The 22889-nt window shown below is 39.7% G+C and overlaps 1 protein-coding gene across 1 annotated transcript in view; it reads left to right on the top strand.

The window, feature by feature from the left end:
- Positions 1-22889, top strand: part of YLPM1 (YLP motif containing 1) — a 73769-nt gene that overhangs the window by 16799 nt on the left and 34081 nt on the right. Inside the window, exons 3-6 of the mRNA XM_023230777.2 lie at positions 1056-1235; positions 1981-2972; positions 18212-20329; positions 21273-21321. Coding sequence (XP_023086545.1) covers positions 1056-1235; positions 1981-2972; positions 18212-20329; positions 21273-21321 — 3339 coding nt within the window. The remainder of the gene's footprint in view (positions 1-1055; positions 1236-1980; positions 2973-18211; positions 20330-21272; positions 21322-22889) is intronic.

Here is a 22889-nt window from a genome sequence, read left to right as displayed (position 1 = left end):
TGGGTGTATTCAGTAGTAGCTATCACATAGAGGTATTGAGGCATTAAATGTGATAATGTCACTCCTTGTCACTCAGCATAGTGAATGGCACATGGGAGGGTCTCATATTGGTCCAAAGGTCATTGTTCTCCCAAGAGCCTTATATGAAGGGTTTATCAAACCGTAATGGTTATATTGTAGTCCATCGGTGAAAAGTGACAAAAAAAGAAAGGGGTTTCTCATAGAGTGAAAAGGTCTATAACTTAAGGTTCACTTGTTTTTGTTTTTTGAGAGAGGGTCTCACTCTGTCGTCCAGGCTGGCGTGCAGTGCTATGATCTCAGCTCACTGCAGCCTCAGCCTCCCAGGCTCAAGTGATCCTCCTGCCTCAGCCTTCCAAATAGTTGAGACCCCTTTTCTTTTTTCTTCTCTTCTCTTTCTTTTCTTTTTTCTTTTCTTTTCTTTTCCTTTTCTTTCTTTCTTTTCTTTCTTTTCTTTCTTACGGAATCTCACTCTGTTGCCAAGGCTGGAGTGCAGTGGTGCGATTTTGGCTCACTGCTACCTCTGCCTCCCAGGTTCAAGTGATTCTCCTGCCTCAGCCTCCCAAGTAGGTGAGATTACAGGTGCCCGCCACCACACCTGGCTAATTTTTGTATTTTTAGTAGAGACAGGGTTTTACCATGTTGGCCAGGCTGGTCTTGGACTACTGACTTCAAGTGATCCGCCCGCCTTGACCTCCCAAAGTTCTGGGATTACAGGTGTGAGGTGTGGCGCCCGGCCTGGTACCACTTTCTACTAGGAAAATTGTTGTCATATTTAGGAATAATAAGATTATTATTCTAGTGAAGACTATGGAATTTATAAACTCCTTTGTATTAGTATCCATAATAGTATACATAGAGCTATGTGTTTTATCTAAAGATAGAATAACTGTTCTCAATCCAAAAAGAACTAAAGATAACTTTGACAGTTAGATGTTTCTGAGTTGTAGGGATTCTGGACTTTATAATACATTTATAAAATATTTTTGGTTGCTGTTTTATGACTTACGTAAAGATGTGTCCTCTTTTATCTTTAGTCTGAGGACCCAGAAGAAGATGCCAGGTTAAAGCAGTTGCAGGCTGCAGCAGCACACTGGCAGCAGCACCAGCAACATCGAGTTGGTTTCCAGTATCAGGGAATAATGCAGAAGCACACTCAGTTACAGCAGATTCTGCAACAGTACCAGCAGATTATACAGCCCCCACCGCATATACAGGCAAGTGCTTCCGTAGTCCACAAATAGGAAGTTGCCCCAAGACATTGAAATGATTTGTTATTCTTGAAAGATTTAAGTGTGAAAAACAAAAGATATCAACTGTTGACAATTAATTATTTCCCAAGGGGTGCCCAAGTTCTGCCACATTACGTGGGGGACTGTGGAGGGATGGGTTATAGTAGAGTTTCCTGATCATGTCAACCCAGGCCAGATGTTAGCTTACTATTGCTAAGGGTCTTAAGAGCTGGGGATTTTAACCATATAGTTACAGGTTAACCTGTGTTTTGCCTATAAACTACTACAGTAACAGATAAGCAAAAAGGCCAAAAACAGCCATCACAAAAAACCTAAGGAAATATACCATAAAAGATAAAGTGACTTAGGTACTTGTTTGTCTTGTATCTTTGAGGTGTAATGTTGTGTCTGTATATCTATAATAACAGATCATTTTTCAAGTTCTTAAAATTATCCATATTGAAAACTTGAAAAATACTTATTGCTAAGATAGGTATTTGCTTTATTGTTTGGTTGGTTTTTCCAACTCTGTGGTAAGTCGTCTAAGCCAAAAGAAGGAAGAAGAAATCATCATCACTCAAAGAACTTGACAAACTTATTCTTAGCCTCCTAGTCTTTAGTGTTCTAATTTCCTAAAGTGCCAAATGCCCTTGATTCATCAAAATTTTAACCTATGATTAATTCTCTTAATATGAATGTTTTGAAATAGTTTTTATCCTTTTATTTGTAGACCATGTCTGTAGATATGCAGCTGCGGCATTATGAGATGCAGCAGCAACAGTTTCAACATCTTTACCAAGAATGGGAGCGAGAGTTTCAGCTATGGGAGGAACAACTCCATTCCTATCCTCATAAAGATCAGCTTCAGGAGTATGAGAAGCAGTGGAAAACATGGCAGGGACATATGAAAGCCACTCAGAGTTATCTCCAGGAGAAAGTCAATTCATTTCAGAACATGAAGAACCAGTATATTGGGAACATGTCAATGCCACCTCCTTTTGTTCCATATTCTCAGATGCCTCCACCTCTACCTACAATGCCCCCTCCAGTATTGCCTCCTTCATTGCCACCACCAGTGATGCCCCCTGCCCTCCCTGCTACAGTGCCACCACCTGGCATGCCCCCACCTGTTATGCCACCTTCTCTACCAACCTCTGTTCCCCCACCAGGGATGCCTCCTTCTCTCTCTTCTGCAGGGCCACCTCCAGTTCTCCCCCCACCTTCCCTCTCTTCTGCAGGGCCACCACCAGTTCTTCCCCCACCATCTCTCTCTTCAACAGCACCTCCACCTGTCATGCCCCTCCCATCATTGTCTTCAGCTACACCTCCTCCAGGAATACCTCCCCCTGGAGTTCCACAAGGGATACCTCCTCAGTTAACAGCAGCCCCAGTTCCACCAGCCTCCAGTTCACAGAGCTCACAGGTTCCAGAGAAACCTAGACCAGCACTGCTTCCTACTCCTGTCTCTTTTGGTTCTGCCCCACCCACAACTTACCATCCTCCATTGCAATCAGCTGGTCCATCAGAACAAGTGAATTCAAAAGCTCCTTTGAGCAAGTCTGCTCTGCCATACAGTTCATTCTCATCTGATCAAGGACTTGGGGAGTCTTCTGCTGCTCCATCTCAGCCAATCACTGCAGTGAAGGACATGCCAGTGAGATCAGGTGGCCTGCTTCCAGATCCTCCCAGAAGTAGTTACTTGGAAAGTCCAAGAGGCCCAAGGTAGGTCTGCTTTTTTCTCTCTTTTTTTTTTTGGTTTGGCTATGTTATTGATTTAGGCTATTGGGTTCTCAATGGTATAAAAAGCTTCATTTATACAATTTTTATACTCTCTTTCTACTTATATTGTCTGCTTGTTAGACATCATGTATGTAATCTAGAAAAGGTAACATGCCCCCATTTCTTTGATGTCTCTGCTTTTGTCCTGTCTGTAGAGATTACAGTCCAGAATGAATGTAGTATTGTGGAGTAATGCTTACCATTTTATATTGACTTACTAGCTTTAAAAATAGTATTAAAGTTTATCTTTTTTTGCTTTTTCATTCGACAAATAATTGAATTAGCAATGACTATTTGTTAGATAATTTGTTAGTTGTTAGAGATAAAGATGAATAAGCCAATATTCTACTGGCTTGAGGCAATTAAATTTAGCATAAGGGTAAGTAGGACTTTTATCCATTCAGCAAATATTTAAGTTCCTGCTCTTGTACTTAGAGCAGTGAATATAACAGAACACATGAAATTCCTGCCCCCATGGAGCTTACATCCTTTATTTTTTCCCCAGTTAAGGAGATACTTCTGTTTTGCCAGAACTACATATTTAGAAAGAAATTGCTGGTGTGTAAGTTTTTTCTCTTTACCTTTTAAAAACTCTTAAGTTCATTTTTTCCAAGTTTGTACAAATAGATTTTTCTCCCCAAGTTGACCTAAATGATAACTTTTCTATCGAAATTATTATTTTTTGAGGCAGGGTCTCACTTTTTCACCCAGGCTGGTGTGCAGTGATGCAATTATAGCTCAGTGCAGCCTCAACCTCCTGGGTTCAAGCAGTCCTCCCACCCCAGCCTCCTAGGTGGCTGAGACCAGAGGCACGCACCAACACATCTGGCCAGTTTTTTAAAAATGCTTCGTAGAGATGGGAGTCTTCCTATGTTGACCAGGCTGGTCTCAAACTCCTGGGCTCAAGCAATCCTCCTGTCTTTGCCTCCCTGCCTGCCTTGGCCTCCCAAAGTGCTGGGATTACAGGTGTGAACCACCACACTCAGCCAGAAAAATACTTTAATCAGTTTTTTTCTCAGTTGGGAATTGTAGTAGAAATGCATACTCCTTATGCAAAATTCAAACATTACAGAAAAGTGTAGAAAAAAGTGAAAGTCACCTAATTCTACCATCTGGAGAGAATCATTTTAAAAATATTGTTACAAAAATGGGATCATACTGAGTAGATTATCTTGTAACTTATTTTTCCACCAATCTGCATATTGCTTAGATTTCCATCTCAATGGATCTACATCATCATTTTTTTTCAATCTCATTTTAACATTTGAAAACAAAATATCTTTTATTCCCCAAGTTTATAATTCTGAAAGCAGTGTGGCACAAAAAACTCCACAATCAAAGTTAAGAGAAAGGGGCAATTAACATGAATTCCTCTGTGTACCAAGAAGCCTTGCTGGAGACTTTACACACATTATTATCTCACGGGAGTTTTCTCAACAACCTGTGAAGTAGGCAGATTATTCTGTACTTACCCTTAAGAAACTGGCACTGAGAGGATTGGGTAACTTGCTCAGTCAGGATTATTTAGCTGAGTGAGTAGAACCCCATTACAGGTACAGTTGAGTCTGGGGGGTCCCCAAAGCAAAAACACTATTTAAGCACTGTTTACTGCTGTGATCCAAGCCTATACTGTCAGTGCTTATTTGGCATGTGTATCATCTTGATTTGAATTCGTACTTATCTCCGGGAGTGAGCATTGCCTTTTAGATCTGGTGACTAATTTGCTGTCAGAGAAGTACATTCTTAATACCTCATGAAACATACATTTCCTGCTCCCTTGATTTCTGTCATGTTAATATTTTCTCTCTTTGCCTACTAAATCTTGGCTGTGTGAATTTAGGACCTATTTTAAGTTTTTTCTTACTTCAGAAGAAAATAACTTCTGAAGTTAATAATCTCAGTGCTGGGAGGATATTAGCAATTATCTAATATTATATCCATCTACTGCAACGCACATTTGTATTCTATTTCAGTTTGTCACAAATGGGTCTTGCACATATCTTACTTATTCCTCTTAGTAATATCAGGAGGTAAATAAATACATAAGAAAAACTGAGATTCAGAGGTTGTAAATACATTGCCTCATATAACACAGCTAGTAAATGGTCGAGATGGAATTAGAATCCAAGGACTTCTGATCCACTTTAAGTCCATTGTACTTTCTGTGATGAGCAGTTGTATACTTGACATTGGCATTGTGATAAGGAACACTACCATATAAGTCATTGATTCTAGAAAGTTTGTTTTTCACATTGAACCTAAATGTGATTCTTTAACTTTTATCTGTTGATTCTAGATTTGCCTCTGGAGCAACACAGAATGAATTATCCTATCCCTCTTCTACAGTGTGTCACTACGGTTATTTAAAAACTATTACCCTCGTGTCTCCCTCACCCTGCCTTACCCAGTTTGCTCTGCCAATCACAACTCAGATTCTTTTCATCTTAACGTTGGTTCTAACCTCCTCCTCCTGTACTGCTCACTGTCCTTTGAAGGGCCTTTGGTTTGTTAGCCTCCTTCAGAATGAACACTTACTTCAGATGCAGAGGACCATGGGCCTAGTACCAACTTCATTATAAATGATGTGCTTATATCGTATAGCTTAACAAATTGCTTTTTTGTTTGTTTTTTCCAGCACTCTCACAGTGTTGACTCTTGTTGAGCTGAACATCAGTCTAGCTTCCCAGGTCTTTTTCACATTAGCTTTCATTAAGCCAAGTCGCTCTTATCCTGAACTTGTGTGGTCAGTTTTTTGTTTTTGTTTTTCTTGTTTCTTTTTCTAAGACTTTACATTTCTTTTTAGATTTTTTTCTAGTTAGGTTTGTGCCATCATTTCAGTCTGCTGAAATCTTGGTGAATGATTATATTGTTTTAGGGATGTGATATCGCTCTTCAACATTTTCATCTGCAGCTTTGATAAGGATGACTTTTTAATCCTTGAATTGGATCCTGCTCACATTCTCCACCTTGTTTTGAAAACCTTTCCCCAGACTAGTTTATGTCATTGCCATTTCAGTCACCCCTCTGCTTCTTTTGCTCACTTAGCCCTTATAGAGTATAGTTTGGGGCTGTTACCCAGGCATAGTTATTTTTCTCCAGTGTAACTAGATAAAAAATCAGTGGGAAGCTGGTTAGTCAGTGAACAAGACTGAAGTAAGAATAATCTATACTATTAAGGAAACCTGTGAACTTCCTTTATTCCTAATTCAGATTTTGCTATCAACATATAACTGATATGGTAAGCCACTTTTTTTTTTTTTTTTAATAATCAAAGCTAAGTAGAAAAGCAAGAGTTTAGAACACAGCTAGACAAATTTACTGATAACATGCTGTTACAAATAAAGTACTGTAAATGGCTTTGAGCTTCTGCAAAATCCAGATTTAGGCTGCTTTCTAAAAACGAGATTTCTAAAAAGTCACGTGACAAAACTGCATGACATGTAAATAGCATGTCACGTTGTTGAGCATCTAGGGGAGCTGTTTTGACACTGTGTGTATCATTGGATTCACTCAGTCTTCCAGAAGACTACTGTTGCTCCAGCAAACTGTCATATCAGTGGATGTTGGTTTTCCAGGACCTTTTATTTTCCACATATAATAAAACTTATTGAAAGGTAACAGAGAAGCACGCAATTTTAAGTGTTCAGCTTAGTGAATTTTCACAAAATAAAGACACACATTGGCCAGGTGTGATGGCTCACGCCTGTACTCCCAGCACTTTGGGAGGCTGAGGTGTGCGGATCATGAGGTTAGGAGTTCGAGACCAGCCTGGCCAATATGGTGAAACCCCATCTCTACTAAAAAATACAAAAATTAGCCGGTGTGGTGACACATGCCTGTAGTCCCAGCTACTTGGGAGGCTGAGGCAGGAGAACTGCTTGAACCTGGGAGGTGCAGGTTGCCTGAGATCATGCCACTGCACTCCAGCCTGGGAGACAGAGTGAGATTCCATCTCAAAAAAAAAAGACACACGTGGTATCACTACTAGATCAAGAAATAGGAATCACTAATGCCCAAGAAATCTCCCTCATCCCCCCCAGTTGTTTTCTCATACCCCAGAGATAACTGTTATACTGAGCCATAGATTAGTTTTGCCTATTTTGAACTTTATATGCGTGAAATAATACCGTACGTACTCGTGAGTCTGACATCTTTCACTTGACGTTGTATTATTGTGAGAGTCATCCACGTTGTGTGTAGTAGTAGTTTGTTTATTCCCGTTCCTGTGCAATAGTTCATTGTATGAATATACCACAATCTGTTTCTCCATTTTAATATTAATGATCATTGAAATTTTTTGGTTATTATGAAAAGTGCTGCTGTGTGTCTTTTGATGCTGTATGTGTCCCTTTAGATGTATGTGTTTGTTTGTGTATGTTTAATTTTGTTTGGATATCTATTAAGGATTGGAATTGCCTGATTATAGAGTATATATATGTTCTGCGTTAATGGGTATTGTTAAACATTTTTCCAAAGTGGTTGTTTCAGTTCATACTCTCACCAGCAGTGTTTCAGTGTTTCAGTTTTTTTGCATCCTTATCAACACTTGATATTGTTAAACTTTTAGGATTTAGCAATCCTAGTGGATGTTTAGTGGTATCATGATAATGGATTTAATTTACATTTCCCTGATGACTAATGAGGTTTCACTTTTTTCATTTGATTATTGTTCATTTGGATTTCCTCTTTTATGAAATGCTGATTCAAGTCTTTTTCCCATTTTTTGACTGGGTTTTATGTCTTATTGATTTTGTAGGAGTTCTTAGTATATTCTACACGACAGTTCTTTGTCCATTATATGTATTAGAATTTTCTCACTGCAGGACTTTTTATTTTCTTAATGAGCACTTGAATGTAAATGCTGCAGACCAGGCGCAGTGGCTCACACCTGTAATCCCAGCACTTTGGGAGGCCAACGCGGTCAGGTCACTTGAGGTCAGGAGTTTGAGACCAGCATGGCCAACACGGTGAAATTCCATCTCTACTAAAAATACAAAAATTAGCCAGGCATGGTGGTGTGCGCTTGTAATCCCAGCCACTCGGGAGGCTGAGGCACCACTTGAATACAGAGGTGGAGGTTGCAGTGAACCGAGATCAAGTCACTACACTGCAGCCTGGGCGACACAGTGATGGAGCGAGAGTGAGACTTCGTCTCAAAAAAAAAGTAAACTCTGCAGTATAACAGTTTGATTTCAGTATACTAGAAAAGTAATCTTTACCATTTACCTTTTAGGTCCAATGGACCCTTTTTATTTTAAAGTTTAAAGTAATTTTACAAATAATTTACAGAATTTAAGAATAAAGGGGCCAGGCATGGTGGCTCACATCTGTAATCTCAGCACTTTGGGAGGCCTAGGCGAGGGGATCACTTGAGGGCAGGAGTTTGAGACCAGCCAGGCCAACATGGCAAAACCCCGTCTCTAGTAAAAATACAAAAATTAGCTGAGCGTGGTTGTGCACACCTGTAATCCCAGCTACTCAGGAGGTTGAGGCATGGGAATTGCTTGAAACTGGGAGGCAGAGGTTGCAGAACTGCGCCACTATACTCCAGCCTGGATGACGGAGTGAGAGTCTGTCTCAAAAATAAAAACAAAATAAAATAAAGGAATAGCAAAAAAATATTAAAGACAAACCTTCTCATCCATTAAATTTGGGCACATAAACATTTTAAAAGATGAAATAATTCTGTCACATATACTTTTAGCAAATTGAGATGGTCCAGGTTCTTGCCACAAAATATGTGATAAGGTAAGGTTCATCCTGTGTAATAACTAAGTGGATTACTGCACCACATTTTCTTTCTGTTCTTAGAAACATATTGGCAGCTGGGCATGGTGGCCCACACTGATAATTCCAGCCCTTTGGGGGACTGAGGCAGGAAGATTGCTTGAGTTTAGGAATTTGAGACCAGCTTGGGCAACATAGTGAGACCCTGTCTCTACAAAAAGTAAAAAATTAGCCTGGCTTGGTGGCATGTGCATGTGGTCCCAGTTATGTGGGAGGCTGAGGTGGGAGGATTACTTGAGCCTCCCACATAACTGGGACCACAAGGCAGCAGTGAACTGTGCACTGCACTCCAGCCTAGGCAACAGAGTGAGATCCTGACTCAAAAAAAAAAAGAAAAGTAATCCCAAGGCTATAAATATTATTATTTACTTTTTCTTATGTCTTTTATTTCTTTAACCTTTTATTTTTAAATCAGTACTCTATATAGAACTGATTTTATATAGTGTGAGGTAGGGATCAATGTTTATTATTTTCCAAATAACTATCCAGTTCACCCGAACACCATTTACTGAAGAAGTCATCCCTACTACTTTGCAGTGACTTCATCATAAATCCAATGTTTAAATGTGTTTGTTTCTGGACTCTCCATTCCTGTGGTCTATTTGTCTGCCTTTGCATTAGTGCCATATTGTTTTTAATTACTGTAGCTTTACAATAAATTTATCTGTTAGTATAGATCCTCCAATTCTGTGCTTCTAGATGAGGGATTGGCAAGCTTTCTTTCTCTTTTTTTTTTTTTCTTTTTCTTGAGATGGAGTCTGGTTTTGTCATGCAGGCTGGAGTACAGTGGTGCTCACTGCAACCACTGCCTCCTAGGTTCAAGCGATTCTCCTTTCTCAGCCTCCCAAGTAGCTGGAATTACAGGCATGTGCCACCATGCCTGGCTAATTTTTGTATTTTTAGTAGAGCTGGAGTTTCACCATTTTGGCCAGGCTGATCTGGAACTCCTGACCTCAGGTGATCCGCCTGCCTTGGCCTCCCAAGGTGCTGGGATTACAGGCATGAGCCATTGTGCCCGGCCTGGCAAGCTTTCTATAAAGGGCCAGATGGTAAATATTTGTAGGCCTTGTGGGTCACATTTGGTCCCTGTTAAATATTTTTCTTTCTTTTTTTTTCTATTTCTTTTTTTTTTTTTTTTTTTCACATTTTAAAAAAATTTTATTGAGACAGGGTGTTTACTCTGTTGCCCAGGCTGAAATGCAGCGGCAGGATCACAACTCATTACAACTTTGAGTTGTTGTAAGCATTCCTCCCACATCAGCCTCCTGTGTAGCTGGAACTGCAGGCGTGTCCTGCCATACTTGGCTACTTTATTTTTTGTAGAGGTGGATCTCCCTATGTTTTCCAGGCTGGTCTCAAACTCCTGAGCTCAGGCCATCTGCCCGCCTTGGCCTTCCAAAGTGTTGGGATTACAGGCATGAGCCACCATGTACAGCCCTTTTTTTTTTTTTTTTTTTTAAACCTTCAAGAATGTAAAAAAGATCACTTTTAACTGTGTTTGGAACATAGACTGTAGTTTGCTGACCCCTGTTCTAGATTGTCTTGATTATTCTTATTAGAATCAGCTTGTCGGTTTTCAAAAACCTGCTGGAATTTTGATGAGCATTGCATAGAATCCATTGACCATTTGGAGGAAGAATTGAAATCTTTATAATATCAAGGCTTCTGATCAGTCACAACTACATTTCGACTGGCTTTAGGATTGGAATTGTGGACTTCTTCCATTCTATAGCTATCTTACTAGAATTAGTAAGGGACTGTGAGTGCTATAGGTTTTCTTTATATTTCCATTTGTTATGATTGTTCCTGTTTATAGTGATTACTTATCTTTGGGAATTTTAATTTTAGGACCTTGGTTATACATATTTAGAAAACAGGTGCTATTTCACATGAAAACAAAATGGGAAGGAATTTTAATTCCAGAATTTCGTATCTTGTAATTCCCATGATTTGTTAATTTTAGTATGTTTCTGCAAATAGTAGAATACAGAAAATACCTTCTTTAAAAGTAACTGCATTATACCTCTTAGGTTTTTACATTTTAGAGTTTTATATCAAATTTTGAAATTTTTGTAATTCTAAGGTATTTATACCTAGTTTTAGGGGTTTTTAAAGGGAGTGTATAACACACTTTACAAATAAACACTTTCTAAATACTTAAAACAAATATTTGCTTATTTTTCTTTTCATCTGACCAATGTACAATGCATGTGTTTTTATGTGATTGTATTTAGTGAATTTATGTAATGTTTCTACTATATTTTAAATACATGTTTTTATATGTCAAAAGGATCATAGTATTTCATTATATTGATTTAAAAGTGGCTTATTTTCATACAGATTTTTAATATGAGTATCTCTTGATATATTTGTTAAAAAGGCTTAAAAGGTCTCTAGTTTTATAAATGAAAATGGTTTTGAGTCTGTTATTTTGTACATCTTTGAACGTTGAAAATTTGAAAGTCCAGTAATAGCCAGGTGCAGTGGCTCATGCCTGTAATCCTAGCACTTTGGGATGCTGAGGCAGGTGGATTGCTTGAGCTCAGGAATTTGAGACCAGCCTGGGCAATTTGGTGAATCTGTATCTCTACCAAAAATACAAAAATTAGCCGACCCTGGTGACATAAAAAATTAGCCAGGCATGGTAGCGGGCACTTGTGGTCCCAGCTACTCAGAGGACTGAGGTGGGAGGATCGCTGGAACCCAGAAAGTCTAGGCTGCAGTGAGCTATGATCACGCCACTTCATTCCAGCCTGGGTGACAGAGTGAGACCCTGTCTCAGAAAAGGACAAAAAAAAAAAAAAAAATCAAATAGTGATACATATTTGCCATTTATATGTAGTGTTGAAATTGTATTTCAGATGGTTTCAATATTTTCTGGCCCCCAGAATGAAAATAAAATGATGGGCCTTGGCTGTTGATCAGCAATTTGGTCTGAAAACAAAGCACCCTGCCCTTTCAACTCTTCTGCCATGTCCTCTTATCTGCACACCTTTTAATGCCTCCTAATTCCTTTGTCCTTTCCTCTGGCTTTTACACATGCTCTTTCCTTTGTCTAGAATTCCCTTCTTGTCATTCTTTGCTTTATTTATTCCTATTTTTCCTGCCCTGGAACAGCACTTCAGTAATTACAGATCGGGATTCTTTAATGCAGTCAGACATTGGGAATACTTTGGATAGCAAGACAAACATGTTCCATATTTATCAAATTCTGTTCTAATTGTTGAGTTAATTGTCTCACTCTTCCTGTGGACAGTGAACTCCTTGAGGTTAGGCATGACTCTTTTTAGCACCAGCACATTACCTGACAATCAGTAGATGTTCAATAAAAGTGGCTTCTTCCAAAATGTCAGTCATGGATAAAATTCTCAAGGCATTCACAATTTTGTTAGGAGGGACTTTGCTCATACTTAGAATTTGATTAGAATACTAGATAACATGTTGATAAGGTCTCTCATGGACTCTTGTACATTGTGGAAGATAGTCTTAATACATAGCAAATGACTTTATACAACTTTGATCTGAGATATTATTGAGGCACTTTGAATTACTAAATGTAATTCCAAGAAAGGAACCAAACCTTCATAAGCCCTAAAGTGGCATACTTTTTTTCCTTCTGTAAATATATACTCTTCATCCTTACTTAGCATTGAGATATATATACTTTGACAAGTTCCTGGTCACCTTCTTTCCCCTTTGCCCATTATAGCTCTGCCAAACCTTCACTACTTCACATAGACCATCTACTCTAGTGCTGCTTTCTTGATGTTAGCAAATGTTTTTATTTTGCATTATATTTATAATTTAGCTTCCTGCCTCACAGGAAATCAAGTCTACCTATCAAGCTCAGTAAAACATCTCACTTCTAACCCTCAGCTGTACTTACCATGCTCATCATCTTGTAGTCTCAGGAGAAGCAGCCCTTCTGATGAGGGCTAATCCTCTCTCTGTGCCCTTTAAAGAGATAACAGTTTACATTTTTATCAAAGTGATTCATATGCATGGTTTTAAAAAATTGGGCCAAATGGCCACCCACTGCCCCATCCCCATGCCCCCCAAATGTTTTTTCCAGTGGCATCCTCTTTTAATTATTTAGCTGTTTCTTTTGGTCGCCATCTTCATAGCACTAAATAATTATGCTGCTCTTTTCACGACTTAACACACTTACACATTTTAGATATTATATATTTATTTAACTGTCCTGAAAAATAAAGTTTTCATTCTTCCTCAACACTCTGCCATATGGGTGTTAACTACAGCATTCCCCTTGACGATATTCCAGAATGTGATTAGCTATTTATCGAATCTCATGGCTTCCTGTTAACATTCAGTCCCTCTATTTCCTGGAGGGCATGCTCAGGTAACTTGCTAAGGAAGTGTGGGTGAGGGGTAAATTTTCTTAGTCATCCTGTATCTGACAATGTCTTTATTCTAATCTCACACTTGCTTGCTAATTTGGATATAGAATTTGATATTGGAGATAATTATTCCGCAAAGTTTTAGGATCATTGTTCTGTTTTGTTCTGTCACCTTGTGTAGGTGTTATGCTGTTACGATTCTTTTCCTATTTTGGTGACCTGCTCTCTCCCAAACTTAAAAAATCTCTGGTATTCTGAAATTTCAGTGTTTTTTGTTTTTTTTTTTTATTTTGAGACGGAGTCTCGCTCTGTCTCCCAGGCTGGAGTGCAGTGGCCAGATCTCAGCTCACTGCAAGCTCCGCCTCCCGGGTTCACGCCATTCTCCTGCCTCAGCCTCCCGAGTAGCTGGGACTACAGGCGCCCGCCACCTTGCCCGGCTAGTTTTTTGTATTTTTTTAGTAGAGACAGGGTTTCACCGTGTTAGCCAGGATGGTCTCCATCTCCTGACCTCGTGATCCGCCCATCTCGGCCTCCCAAAGTGCTGGGATTACAGGCTTGAGCCACCGCGCCCGGCCTGTTTTCTTATTTAGTTTTATTATTAATTGTACTGAGTACTCAGTATGCTGGACCCTTTCTATCTAGAGATTGGAATCTCTTAACTGTGGGATATTTGTTTGTGCTATTTATTCATTAATTTTTTTTCTCTCATTTTCTGTTTCTGGAACTCTTCATTATTAGCAGGATTTTGGATCTGTTGGATTGATTATCTTTGTGTCTTTTATCTTACATTTTGTTATATTTCCTGAGATACTTTAACTTCTAATCCTTTTGTTGTATCTTTTATTTTGAGAATTGGAAAAATTTTTTTTGTGGTTCTTTTGGTGTTGATCTTTTTTATAAATAGCACATTGTTCTTGATTTATAGATGCAGACTCTTTAAGAATCTCTCTGAGGATAACAATTTGAGTTGAAGGTTCTTTTCTGCTTTTTGCATTCTGTTTTCTCCAAATTCAGATCCTATTTATCTTTAGTTTTTCTTTCATGTTGGACATGTTCCTCAAATATCTAGCAATCCTTGGCTGTCCATTTATGTTTAAGCATGGAAGACACTGACAAACTGATTGGGAGCTCTGTGTGTATGGGAAGGGCTTGTTACCTGTCACGTTTCTGCTTTATGTGAACAGGGTAAGGAACTGTCACTACTCCTAGGGTACTCTCAAATTCAAGGATTTAAGAGACATTCAGCCTAAGGAAAGGCTGGTTGATGGTTCTGAATATAGATTTACATGTTTTTAGCCCCAAGTTTTACTCCTTTCCTTCCCTAGCACCCCCTAGTGTCTGAGAATCCTGACCCTCTTTGATGTTCTCTGGGCAAGCCCGCCTCCTTTTGATTTTATCCCCTTCTACCATCAGTACTCTAAACTGTGACTTCTTCCTCCTCTGTAAGTTACCGCTCATATTTGTTCTTTGTCTTTCAGAATTTACAGACAAGATTCTCATCTTCTGATTACCTCCCTCTCTGTTTATTATGGGTTTGTGTATTTTTAAGTTCCTTGCAATGAGTTTGTAAAAGGTCAACTTGGCTAGGCTGAACTACATTTCCCAAAATTCCCTTTCTCTCTGTCCATCTCTCTCTCTGTCTCTCTTTTTTTTTTTTTTTGAGACGAAGTCTCACTGTGTCACCCAGTCTAGAGTGCAGTGGCACCACCTCGGCTCACTGAATTCTCCACCTCTTGGGTTCAAGTGATTCTCCTGCCTCTGCCTCCTGAGTAGCTGGGATTATAGGTGCACACCACCATGCCCAGCTTAAGTTTTCTATTAGTAGAGACAGGGTTTCACCATATTGGCCAGGCTGGTCTCAAACTCCTGACCTCAAGTGATCCACTCACCTCCGCTTCCCAAAGTGCTAGGATTATAGGCGTGAGCCAGTGTGCCTGGCCGCCTTTCCCGTATGTTTCTGATTAAATTGGGTCACAGGGAGATTTTCACACCTAACGTGAGGCATTTATTCCTGGACAACCAAAAACATTCTAACTCCCCAGAAGAGCACAAAAAGTCTTTTTCTTTGTCTTTAGGATAATATTAGTTCATCCTTCTCCTACCTGACTCACATTCCCTCTTTCATGTTCTGTAACTTAAATACTGAAATAATAAAGTTAACTATTAACACATATTATGTTAGATAATAAGGAAGAAAACAAATGAACCAAAAAATATTTGGTTATTACACGCACACACACACACACACACACAAACACACATACATATTTAAACACATATATATCAAATTAAGGAAGAAATACTTGTAACTATTGTAGTCTATATTTCCACAATGGTCATGTGGTCATAGCTGGTATATATGTTCTTCCACTACTCATTCCATATTCCCTTTGCTCTAAGTAAGTACCTCAGCCGGTGCTGATTCCTTATCTGATAGGGTGACCCAGGCTTTCATTCTTGAAAGATACGGGCTATTAGCAGATTCTTTCTGAATTAGTTGTGCTATTTGCAGTTCTACAAAACCCTTTGCAATTTTCCATGGACTTGAATCTCAGTACATGGGAAATACTAAGAGATGTCCTAGAGGATCTCTTGCATTTCGGACGTACTCCACTTCACCTGTATTGTGTGGTAGTAACCCAGATTCCCCTTGAAAGTTAGGATCAGTCATCCCCAGTGAATACAGTAACCCTCTCTCCATTGCCTCTTGATTTGAAACTTCCAAATAAAGTTGGGGTCTCAACTTCAGGTTAGTGGAATCATTTGTTGTGTCCCCTAGTGGAAGTATTCATCTCTTTGAAACTAGACATTTAGAACAACAAAGCCTAAAGTCACAAGGATAGGAAATAAATATTTTGCCAACACTGAATTTATTAGTCTTCATTGATTTCCCAAAGAAATGAAAGAAAAAGCCTCCTAGCACTCATTAAAGGCATGAAAGGCATCACTATCTACTACTCAGTCATGTAAGCCAGAAACCTTGGAATCATCTTAAATTCTTCTCTTACCACTATCATTTTATTTCTACTGGTGACAAAATCTTATCAATTCTACCTTATTTTACATCTCTCACTTTTATCCCCTCCTCTGCATTTTTATATCAGTCATTGTAGGCATCACCTTCACTTATCCACATTGTAGAGATAATCTTTAAACTTTTTGTTTCTGTCCACTGTTTTTCTGCTAAAGCAATCTTTTAAAAATCAGACTATATTTAGTGGCTCTAAGTGCTTATAAGGTAACATCAAACTCCTTAACCAGCCAAATTAATTTATCTGTTATTATCGAGATCCAAGTCAGATGGCTTTAACAAGTTAGAAGTTTATTCTCTCTTAGGACTTAGATGATGGCTCAGGAATCCAGTTCCTTCTGATTTACCTGGTCCTGGATATTTCACCACCATGTCATAACCAGCATGAAAAAGGAAATAGTGAAGAGGAGGATGTGCTCTTTCCTTTAAGGGGAAAACCCAGAGGATGTGCAAATCATTTTCACTCTCAGCTCCTTGGCCAAAACTTGGCTGCCAGTTCTAGCTGCAAGAGATATTGAGAAAGAGAGTCCCTTGTGTGGAGAGCCTTGTGTCTAGCTGAAAACAGGAGGCCTGTTATTGTAGATAAGTGGGGAATGGGTATTGGAAGACCACCAGTAGTCTCTGCCACATGAGGCATACACAGTCTTCTGGAGAGTGATCCTCGCTTACCTCTTTATTTTTTAGTGTGCTGCTTTTCCACACTTCCCTCTTTATCAGCTCTCTTGACTCTGTTTCCCCTTTGCATTAGTCACGCTAAACTATTTGCACTTCCAAACATGCTCTGCTGATACGAGTTTCTCTGCCTTTCCTCATCTTGTTTCCTTAGCTTGAGGTGCCCTTGCCACATACTTTCCTCATCTCCAGCTCATTCTGTCAGCTTTATTTCAGAGAATTTGTCTTTCAAGACTCAACATAAGCCTCTCCAGTTCTGTTGTCCTTATTGTATACACATAGACTTGAGACATTACACCTCTTGGTACTTATTTACACTTAGATTATCTTTATATTTGGTTGTAAACTCTTTGAGGGCACAGATGATATTTTATTCTTGTATCTCTTGGATGTAATGTAATGCCTGACAGATAGGGGACGTGTTATCTCTTTACTGGATAAGAAAGTGGGTTCATAGCAAAAATAACTGTGCAGACTTTTTAAAATGTCAGAGCCTACTCTTAAGATAGGGTTGCTGTTTCTTTTTTCTTTTTTTTTTTTTTAACTTTTTTCGATTGAAATGTTAGTGCCAGCTCTAACAATATAATCATCCTGTATTTTCTTGTTTGTCTATTCATATTCAGTTTTTAGTTACAATTTAATTCCAGAAGTGCTCAGTTATGGAATTTGATAATTTTTTTCTCTTTAAAATGAGTAGCCTTTCCTGTCTCCTAAGGCACAGTATTTATAATTGCTTTTTTTTTTTTTTTTTTTGAGACAGAGTCTTGCTCTTGTCACCCAGGCTAGAGTGCAATAGTGTGATCTCAGCTCACTGCAACCTCTGCCTACTAGGTTCAAGTGATTCTCCTGCCTCAGCCTCCAAAGTAGCTGGGATTACAGGCACCTGCCACCACACCTGGCTAAATTTTTGTATTTTTTTTTTTTTTTTAAGTAGAGACAGGGTTTCAGCATGTTGGCCAGGCTAGTCTCGAACTCCTGATCTCAGGTGATCCGGCCATCTCTGCCTCCCAAAGTGCTGGGATTACAAGTGTGAGCCACTGTGCCTGGCCTGTAATTGCTTTTTAACTGTTCAGTATATCAGTGACTTGCTGCAGGAGATGTGTTATAAATTAGATAATACTGACATGATTTCCAACACCTGTCCTAAGACCTTCTGAGCACTGCCACCTTACCATACTGGTTCAAAGATATTGGTGACTCAGGATTTATTTAATGACTGAAAAGAGTCATTGTTGTAAACAAATTCTAAGGCAAGAGTGCCTTAAATATTCTTACATGGAGAATTTTTTTTTCTGCTTTACTGTCTTGAGTAATATCTTTTGTTTTACTTGTAGATTTGATGGTCCTCGAAGATTTGAGGATTTAGGGTCAAGGTGTGAAGGACCGAGACCCAAAGGGCCTCGTTTTGAAGGAAATCGCCCCGATGGGCCAAGACCCAGATATGAAGGTCACCCAGCAGAGGGCACTAAAAGCAAATGGGGAATGATTCCCCGGGGGCCAGCATCTCAATTTTATATTACCCCCAGTACATCCCTAAGTCCTCGACAGAGTGGACCACAATGGAAAGGCCCCAAACCAACTTTTGGACAGCAACATCAGCAGCAACCTAAGTCACAAGCAGAACCTCTTTCAGGAAACAAAGAACCATTAGCAGACACCAGTAGTAACCAGCAGAAGAATTTTAAAATGCAATCAGCTGCATTTTCCATTGCTGCAGATGTAAAGGATGTCAAGGCGGCTCAGTCAAATGAGAATCTAAGCGACTCTCAACAGGAGCCACCTAAAAGCGAAGTCTCGGAAGGGCCCGTAGAGCCTTCTAATTGGGACCAGAATGCTCAAAATATGGAGACTCAAATCGACAAAGCCCAAGCTGTTACTCAGCCTGTACCCCTTGCAAATAAGCCTGTACCTGCTCAATCTGCTTTTCCTTCAAAAACAGGGGGGATGGAGGGAGCAGCAGCAGTAGCAACATCATCATTAACAGCAGATAATGATTTTAAACCTATGGGTATTGGTCTACCCCATTCAGAAAACAACCAAGATAAAGGCCTGCCTCGGCCAGATAATAGAGATAATAGATTAGAAGGCAATAGAGGCAGTAGCTCATCTTACAGAGGTCCTGGGCAAAGCAGAATGGAAGACACACGGGATAAAGGTCTAGTAAACAGAGGTCGCGGCCAGGCAATCAGTCGAGGCCCAGGATTGGTCAAGCAAGAAGACTTTCGGGATAAGATGATGGGTAGAAGAGAAGACAGTAGAGAGAAGATGAACAGAGGAGAAGGTAGCCGGGACAGAGGGTTGGTGAGGCCTGGAAGCAGTCGGGAGAAAGTGCCAGGTGGTCTGCAAGGGAACCAGGACAGGGGTGGAGCTGGCAGCCGAGAAAGGGGACCACCTCGGAGGGCTGGCAGTCAGGAGAGAGGACCTCTTCGAAGGGCTGGGAGTAGAGAGAGAGTACCACCCCGAAGAGCTGGGAGCAGGGAGAGAGGACCACCTCGAGGGCCTGGCAGTCGAGAAAGGGGACTGGGAAGATCAGAGTTTGGTCGTGATAGAGGTCCATTCAGACCAGAACCAGGAGATGGTGGGGAAAAAATGTATCCATATCACCGAGATGAGCCTCCTAGGGCTCCATGGAACCATGGAGAAGAGCGAGGGCATGAAGAGTTTCCATTAGATGGTAGAAATGCTCCAATGGAACGAGAAAGACTCGATGACTGGGATAGAGAGAGATATTGGAGAGAATGTGAACGTGACTATCAAGATGATACACTAGAGCTCTATAACAGAGAGGACAGGTTCTCAGCACCACCATCTCGGTCTCATGATGGAGATAGGCGAGGCCCTTGGTGGGATGATTGGGAGAGAGACCAGGATATGGATGAGGACTACAATAGGGAAATGGACAGGGACATGGACAGGGATGTGGATCGGATTGGAAGACCCATGGATATGTATGATAGAAATTTGGATAATGAGTGGGACAGAGATTATGGGAGACCACTGGATGAACAAGAATCACAGTTTCGTGAACGGGATATTCCGTCTCTTCCACCTTTACCGCCCCTCCCACCTCTTCCACCTTTGGATAGATATCGGGATGATAGATGGAGAGAAGAAAGAAATCGAGACCATGGGTATGATCGAGATTTCCGTGATAGGGGTGAGTTGAGGATTCGAGAGTATCCAGAAAGAGGAGATACATGGCGGGAAAAGCGAGATTATGTTCCTGACAGAATGGACTGGGAAAGAGAACGATTGTCAGACAGATGGTACCCATCTGATGTGGATAGACATTCCCCCATGGCGGAACATATGTCCTCCTCACATCATTCCTCAGAAATGATGGGGTCCGATGCAAGCTTAGACTCTGACCAAGGCCTTGGAGGGGTAATGGTTCTCAGTCAGAGGCAGCATGAAATCATTTTGAAAGCTGCACAAGAACTGAAAATGCTTCGGTAAGTTGACTCCTTCAGATCATTTCTTTTAATAAAAACCATATTCAGACTGCTCTTTTTAAAGTGATATATATTTGAATGGAATCATTTTACTTCAAGTTCTTATCACATACTTTTAATTTATATTTCTGGTCATTCGGTGCTGTTTTAGGGTTAGGATGGGTATTTAGGAACTGTGTTAATGATAAACTTATGCCCTAAGATGTGGAAATTGACTGCTCTCTTGGCCTTCGTAGATGTGTTGCTGGCATGCCATGCCTGTTCATGTTTCAAGTGTCAAACTTCAACTTTTCATTGCTCTGGATTTCACAGGGTTCATGTGTAACCTTCATTTTTTTCAGTAAGCAGTTTGTTCTTTGGTATTAGATCTAATAGACTTTCTATTCACTAATCATTGGTATAACTTTGGAAAGTGCTGTATGTTTCTTTGTTGAAGCTAAGAATGGTTTGCTTAGGAGCATCCTCAGATTTGTTTAACTATTGATGCTTTCTTTTGGGGATGTTTTATCTTTCATTATAACTAAAAGCAGATATTTCTCCTTGAGGATGTTACTTGTTTCTACATAACCAAATGTTTTCTTTGTGAAATGGAAAATAGGATTTCTTGACTTACAATCAGCTATGTATAGGTATCTACATAATTTTCCTCTTTTCCTGTAGTAACATTAATAACAAAAGCTAACATTTACTGCATGCTTACTCTGGGCCAGGAACTGTACTAAATGTGTTGTATATAATAACTCATTTAATCCTTAAACCGGCTGTATCTTGGGATAGGAATTTAGAAGTCAGTGACAGATTGCAAGCTTTTTTAAAGCAATTTTTTTGAGAAAGTCAATTAATGATTAGGTTTTGAGAGATTCCAATGTATTATATTTCTTCCATTTTTCAATTCTGGTTTACATTTGTGGATCTTACCAATAAATTATAACTTAAACTTTAGAACTAGGAAAGAAAAATATGGTGAAGAAAAGGTAATGATGAAAAACCAGGTACGGCAGGTTTGTGTGGTCTATAGCTGAGAGGTTTATTTTTTCCAGATTACTCATGAAGAAAATGTGGAAAGCATGCTATAGAATATTTAGCTACTACACTATTCACTTTTAAGTTATAGACACCTTTAATTTTAATTTAACACCTACCATGTAACTGGGCACTTCTAATAATTGAGTGTATATATTATGTCAGTCTGTCTATCTCAAAGGCCTGCAAAGATAAGGTATATTATCCCCACTTCACAAATGACCCTAAAGTTCAAAGAGGTTAAGTTCACTTGGCTAGTAAGTGGCAAACCCGGCCTTTGAACTCATCTGTCTAAAACTCTAAAATCTGTGTTGTTTATGGAGCATACCGAGCTGATTGGTGGTGTTAAGCTGTCAAGGTTTCTTTCTTTTTCCTTTTGAAATTTCTTTTTAATTCATTATTGCTTTGCATGGCAATGCTGGACAAAAGGTGCTGCTGCTGCGTCATCCTCTTTTTAAAGCTTTCTAGGCAACATGAACATAATTAAACAATATATAGGGAGTGATGGATAATGTGGTCATAGCCAAATACAAGTAGTTTATGTTGTGTCAGTGTACAGTCATAAGGAGCATCATAAGGGATGTGATGATGGGATTTACCTGAGCAGTAAATAATTTTACATACTTCACCCTTACTTTGTGGTCCCTTGTTTGTGAACCCTCATTTGGGTCACTTACTTTAATGTAGGGAGAAAATTATAAAAGGTCTTAAGAAGTTGTAGTGAATTTTACCCATGTTTAAGGTAGGCATTGTGAAGAAAAGTAAAAGTATTTTCATCAGAAATTTAAAGAAAAAACTGAAGGGTTACGTAATTATCTTCAGGAATATGAAATGTTGTTTTTAAAGGTATAGACTGACAATTGTTCTCACCGTCTACAGCAGGGGCCATAAATTAAAATGTCCCCAAGAATCAGATAACAAAAATGAGTGAAAGTAGGCCAAATATAACTCTGTAGAGTATGGTGAAGACTGTGACAGGTTATTTCATCTAACATGGGCAGCTTCTGCTGCACTCAGCTGATCGTTGGCATGTGGGAATGTAGGCCTAGTGTTACCATATCTCTTTAAGATTTGAATTTATATATGAAAAATTTTGCTTTGTAAATATGACAGCTAATTCAAATTTTAAAAACTGATGTGAAAGCCACCTTTTAAAAACATTTTTAGGCCATATTTGGCCCATGGGCCACCATTTTGCAACCTCTGGTCTAAAGAGTTGAAAAAAATAAGCCGGGCGTGGTGGCTCACACCTGTAATCCCAGCACTTTGGGAGGCTGAGGCAGGCGGGTCACGAGGCCAGGAGTTTGAGACCAGCCTGGCCAATATGGTGAAACCCCGTCTCAACTAAAAATATGTAAAAAATTAGCCAGGCGCGTTGTTGCGTGCCTGTAGTCCCAGCTACTCGGGAGGCTGAGGCAGGAGAATCACTTGAACCCGGGAGGCGGAGCTTGCAGTGAGCCGCGATCATGCCATTGCACTCCAGCCCAGGCGACAGAGCGAGACTCGTCTCAAAAAAAAAAAAAAAAAAGGGCCGGGC

This window comes from Piliocolobus tephrosceles, chromosome 6 (assembly GCF_002776525.5).
Source record: "Piliocolobus tephrosceles isolate RC106 chromosome 6, ASM277652v3, whole genome shotgun sequence".
Classification (NCBI taxonomy): Eukaryota; Metazoa; Chordata; class Mammalia; order Primates; family Cercopithecidae; genus Piliocolobus; species Piliocolobus tephrosceles.
The sequence above is the reverse complement of the archived record's forward strand: the minus strand, read 5'-3'. Positions and strand labels throughout refer to the sequence as shown.